The 5524-nt window shown below is 68.1% G+C and overlaps 1 protein-coding gene across 1 annotated transcript in view; it reads left to right on the forward strand.

The window, feature by feature from the left end:
* The first annotated feature begins 146 nt into the window (after nucleotides 1-146).
* Nucleotides 147-5524, forward strand: part of OGFR (opioid growth factor receptor) — a 6227-nt gene continuing 849 nt past the window's right edge. Inside the window, exons 1-8 of the mRNA XM_077756809.1 lie at nucleotides 147-1988; nucleotides 2211-2279; nucleotides 2866-2944; nucleotides 3700-3778; nucleotides 4346-4412; nucleotides 4821-4969; nucleotides 5002-5005; nucleotides 5308-5522. Coding sequence (XP_077612935.1) covers nucleotides 1713-1988; nucleotides 2211-2279; nucleotides 2866-2944; nucleotides 3700-3778; nucleotides 4346-4412; nucleotides 4821-4969; nucleotides 5002-5005; nucleotides 5308-5522 — 938 coding nt within the window. The 5' untranslated portion in view covers nucleotides 147-1712. The remainder of the gene's footprint in view (nucleotides 1989-2210; nucleotides 2280-2865; nucleotides 2945-3699; nucleotides 3779-4345; nucleotides 4413-4820; nucleotides 4970-5001; nucleotides 5006-5307; nucleotides 5523-5524) is intronic.

Consider the following 5524-nt stretch of genomic DNA (forward strand, 5'->3'; position numbering starts at 1 on the left):
CCCCGCCCCGGAGGCCCGGCCTGGGGCCTGGCCCTCCCTCTCCAGCTGTTGCCCCCTCCCCGACCCACGCCCCCTCGCGCCCCCTCAAGGTCCGTGGACGCCGAGACGCAGCCCGTCCTGCGCTTCCCAGCTCCGGCCCAGCCGGGGGTACCTTGCGGGGGGATCCAGGGCCACCCTCAGACCCGTGTCGTGTGATGACACTCCCTGAAGAGCATACCCGGGGCACGTTCCGGACTCCTCTCTGTCACTCCCCGCCTCCGGCCCCTTGGCTCTGCCCTGAGTAGATCCCAGCCGTCGGTGCTGACCCCCTCCACTGCCTCTGGGTACCCCCTGCTTCTGCGCCCGGGGCTGCTCAGGGAGCCCCCCGCCCCCACCCCACCGCTCTTCGCTGGGTGAGCGCCCACCCTCTCGCGGGTGGCCTTGGAGACCACATTTCTGCGACTTGCCTGAGCCAGGGCTGCAGCTGGGTGACTTGTTAGCACCAGTTACTCTAGTTATGGCTGGTTATTTGTCATTACCAGCTGTTACTTTTGTTACTACTGATTAGCTAGGTGACCAGCTGTTACTTTTGTCTCCACTGGTGACACTCCTTGTTACTGTCAGCTACTCTTGTCGCCGCTGATTTTCTTCTCATGGCCACTGGTCACTGTGTCACTCGTGTTACTCCTTACCAGGGGCGGCCCCAGCTGGGGTTCCAGGAGTTATTGGGGCCTAGGTGACGTCTGTCACTTTTGGAGGATGATGTATTGGCATCGTGTCTCCGGGTCTTGAATTCCAGCCTGTGTGATCCTAGGTGGCCTTCCCCCCGGAACGGATGAGAGCTCTGGTTCGGGGCTTCTCTGTGTGGCTGGCGCAGTGGCCAGGGAGAGGGACCCGCAGGGGCGCCTGGGCCTGGGGGAGGCGGAGCGCCTCTGCGGCGTCGGAGGCAGGCGTGAGCTTCTGGAGGAAGCGGGCTGCGCGGTGGCCACGGGAAGCACAGGCAGGTGCCCACTGCCTGGGGCCCCGACTGAGACAGAGGGCGCTGGCCCTGCTGTAGCTCCATAGGCCCCACTCCTATAGCCGCGCGCTGGCCCCGAGGCCACTCGGAGAGATGCCACAGTCGCTGACTTCTACGCTGGGCCCCAGGCCAGCCTTGTGGTGCTTTGTCCTGGGCTGTGTCGTCTGTGCACCCGTGGGGCTGAGCCGGGACGGTGGGCGGGCAGCCCCTGCTGAGTGTCTGTGTCTCTCTGGCCCTCAGCTGGGAGGCGAGGCCATGACCAGCAAGCCCTGGGCTCTGAGTTGGGCAGAGAGGCACCCCCAGACCCCTGCGGGAGCTCAGAGCCATTTGGAGCATGTTGGGGGGTGGGGAGGGGGTCAAGCCAAGGGACACAGTGCCAGGCCTGGCCTCCTGACTCCCCCTGCAGTGCTCTCTTGCTCCTTCCACGATCCTGGAGCCAGGTGTTTCCCCCGGGATGGGCTGTGCCCCGTAGAGCCAGGAGCCGAACCGCCTGGGCCCTTTCTCCCGGCTTCTGTCGGACCTCAGGCCAGGCTCAGCCTTGCTCATGCCTCCCACCCTACCAGAGGGAGGGCCAAGCCGCGTTTTCCCAGCATCCTGGCCGTCAGGTTACCTTCTATCCTTCCCAGGACCCCGGGGTGCTTGGCCTGCAGAGATCAGGGCTGCGGGTGTTGGGGGGCGGCGAGGAGCCTGTGGGCCCCCCTGAGCAGGCTCTCCCATGGGGCGCGAGGCCAGGAGACCCAGGGGCTGGTCGGCGAGCGTGGGGCAGGGGCCAGACTGGTTCCCCGGGCCTCTGTCATTCATTTCGTTGTCAGACAAGTGTCCGGGCCCTCCCCCCCCTCCCCCCGGGGCTGTAGGCCGTGAGGCCACCGCCCTTCAGGACACGAGCCTGGGACCGAGCACTGTACAGAAAGAAAGCACTGGGGAAGGCGGTACCAGGCACGACCTGGGGCTGGGGTCCAAATGGACTTCGCTGGCAGATACTGGCAAGGAAGTAAGCTCGAGCGCGGGGGCAGGGCTGCGCCCCACGGTCGTGCCGGTCAGCCCGGGTCCTGGGAGCTGGGGTGGCAGAGGGGGCAGGCCTTGCTCCGCCCGTTCCGGCCCCTTCTGGGTTGTTGCCAGCTGACCCGCGCCCTTGGCTGCCCTTACCAGGACAGGGGCTTGCTTGGTAGGGGTGGGGCTCCCGAGGGGTCTCACCCGTCTCCTCTCTCCCCAGGCCAGGATGACGGGGTCCCGGAACTGGCGAGCCATGCGGGACACATGCAGGTACCGGCACCACTACCCGGTAGGTAGCCGCCCGTGGCGCCCGCACCCCCGCCTGGGACAGGCGCCCACCCTCCACCCAGAGAAGGCCATCGGGACAGCACCTCTCGTCAGCCCCTCTCCTCAGACGAGGTCCCACGGCCCCCCGGGACTGCGCTCCTGCCCTAAGCAGGGGGTGACGAGGACAGCAGTCGCCTCTCTGAGCCTTGGTGCCCTTGCCTTTAAAGCGCGGGAGCAGCACCAGCTGGTGGCACACCCCGCGTGTCGGGGCCCGTGTCGGTGGCAGGCGTGCTGCCCTCTGCACTGAGTGTCAGGCTACCCCTGGGCTACCCTGGGGACGCACGGAGGGGACCTGCCGCCCCGCCCACGCCGGCGAGGAGGGGACGGTGGTGGCCGAGGGAGCCGGTGCCCTGGCGCGGAGGCTGGTCCTCCCCTGCGGGCGAGGGGCCCAGCGGGGCGCTCGGGGTCTTCGCCAGCCTTCAGGGTGCCGGAGGCTCGTGGGCCCAAGAGCAGACGCCCTCCCCCCCAGGAACGTTCTAGTGTGAGGGGCCCTGGAGGCAGCCTGTTTCTGGAGATGTGTCGACTGGCAACTTTCTCTGGCTCTTCAGGACTTGGTAGAGCGGGACGGCAACGGCGACATGCCCAACCTGAGTTTCTACAGAAACGAGATCCGGTTCCTGCCCAACGGTGCGCGTCCGCGGGCCGCCGCGCTCGTCAGCCGGCGGCGGGGGGCCGGCCCCGGTTCCCGCTTGCCCTGCAGCGCCCCCTGGAGGCTGCTGAGGGGACGCCCGGGAAGGGCCGAGCCCCTCCCCACTCAGGTCGGCTGCCTTAGTGGGAAAGCACAGACGTAAAGTGGCGACTCAAGAGTAATTGTTACATCGCCAAATGGTCGGAAAAAACTCGGGGTGGGAAGTGTTCTGTGATGTGAAAATTACATGGAATTCAACTGTGAGCGGCCGTAAGGGAGGCTCCACTAGACCGCACCCACGCGCGTTTGTCCAGGCGTGGCGCCTCCCCTGCAGCGCAGCGGGTGTGCAGCGCGGGGCACGTGGCCTCGGAGCCACTGCCCGGCCCTCGGCGCACACGGGGCCGCCCTGCAGGAGGCCCGGCTGGGGGGCGTCCGCTGGAGGTGTGTTTGAGGTCGGGTTCCGGCGACCAGGCTGTGGTTGGGGCAGCGAGGCCCCCTTTCGGCAAAGACGGGGGGGGGGGCCCTGTGCCCTTCCGGACCCTCCCAGCGTGGCCCTTATCACCCGGGTCTGGGCTCAGTCCGCAACCCAGAGCCCGTGTCTGGACTGCAAAGGAACCGGGGGCTTCGGCTGGGGGGTTACGGTCACGTGGCACACGTACCTGCTTCGGAGCCCCGAGGTCCTCAAGAAAGGAGGGGAAGGAAGGGGGGTGCTTCTAGCAGCTCCTCACTGACTTGTCCCCACGGGGCCCCCCAGGCTGTTTCATTGAAGACATTCTTCAGAACTGGAGGGAGGACTACGATGTCTTGGAAGAGAATCACTCCTACATCCAGTGGTGAGTAGGTGGTGCTCCCTGGGCAGGCGCCCTCGGCGGGGCGGGGCTCGCGGGGCAGGCGCCCTCGGCGGGGCGGGGCTCGCGGGGCAGGCGCCCNCAGAGCCCCTGGGACACTCACGGTGACAGGCTGAAAAGTGGCCTGAGGTGATCCTTGCCGGCATGGCTGCCTTGGAAAGCCTTGACGTGTCCCCAGACACAGACTGGTGCACTTGGAGACGGCCTGTCGGGGGCCTTTTCCCGGCCACAGAGCCCCGTGGGGAATAGTTGTGCGGCACTAACGACTAGACCCCAGAGCACCGGAGTAACGAGCAAGGCCTGGACCGCCCTGGGCAGTGGCTGCCAGAGCAGCCTCGCTGCCGGTCACGCCCCCCGAGGCCCCCCCGTCGCGTGGGCACAGTCCTGTGCCCTGGCCCCTGACAGGTTCCCCGCAGCCTTCCCGCCCCTCCCCTTGGCTTTGCCTCGCGAGAGCCCCCGACACACGTCCACGCAGCCAGGCCCTCCCCGCGCGGAGCTGTGAAGCCGGAGAGGCTGCCGAGCCGCCCGGGACCTGTGACCCGTCTCCCACAGGCTGTTTCCTCTGCGTGAACCTGGAGTGAACTGGCACGCCAAGCCCCTCACGCTCCGGGAGGTGGAGGTGAGCCGGCCTTGCCCCGCCCCCGGGGGCTCCTCGCAGGCTTGGGGAAATCTGGCTTTCCGCGGCAGCTGGCCCAAGCCGGGGAGCCCCGGGCCAGGGCCGTGAGCGGAGCCGCCCCCGGGTGGGGCTGGCGCAGGACAGGCTTGGAGGAGCAGGAGGGTCTGGGCAGCCGGGGAGCCCCCGCGGTGCCCCCCGGGGGGCTCAGCTGGAGCCTCGGAGCCTCGGGCTGGATGAGGCCAGGCAGCAGCTTAGAGAGTTTCGTTATTAATTCTTCGGGCCCCTGCACCCTGGCGTTTCCCTCTGGAAGTCCGAGTCTAGCCCTTTAGAAGAGTCAGGCCCCGAGGGAGGTGTCAGCCAGCCCGACAGTCCGTGGTCACCCCCGCGCTCCCCGCTCCCGGTGTGTTCCAGGCGTTTAAGAGCTCCAGGGAGGTCAGGGAGCGCCTCGTCCGGGCCTACGAGCTCATGCTGGGCTTCTACGGGATCCAGCTGGAGGACCGGAGCACGGGTCAGCTGCGCCGGGCACACAACTACCAGACGCGCTTCCAGAACCTCAACCGGTGAGGACCGCCCCTCCCCCACCGCCACTGAGGCGGGTGCTGGGTGGGCAGGTGCGGGGGGAGCACTTTGGCGGAGAAGGAGGGACTCCAGGGACACTTGGGCAGCGGACTAAAGGCTCCAAGCACCCTCCGTGTTTGCAGGGTGGGGGCGGTCCCACCGGTGGGTTTCACTGCGAGCGGCGCCGCCTCCGCCAGGGTGTGTGCCAGGATGCCCGCCGGCTGCAGCCTCAGCTTGGCAGGCTCAGCCCCCCTCCCTGGCGTGCAGCCCCCGCTGGGGAGGAGGTAAAGGGGTAGATCCGGGGGGCCCAGGGGCGGCCCGCTTCTAGGAGATGCATCAGGATTTCNGCCACAACAACCTCCGCATCACGCGCATCCTCAAGTCCCTGGGCGAGCTGGGCCTGGAGCGCTACCAGGCGCCGCTGGCGCGCTTCTTCCTGGAGGAGACGCTGGTGCGCCGCCAGCTGCAGGCCGTGCGCCAGAGCGCCCTGGACTACTTCGTGTTCAGCGTGCGCTGCCCGCGCCAGCGCCGCCAGCTGCTGCGCTTCGCCTGGGAGC

The sequence above is a fragment of the Crocuta crocuta genome, unplaced genomic scaffold (assembly GCF_008692635.1).
Source record: "Crocuta crocuta isolate KB4526 unplaced genomic scaffold, BGI_CrCroc_1.0 scaffold613, whole genome shotgun sequence".
NCBI classification, from domain to species: domain Eukaryota; kingdom Metazoa; phylum Chordata; class Mammalia; order Carnivora; family Hyaenidae; genus Crocuta; species Crocuta crocuta.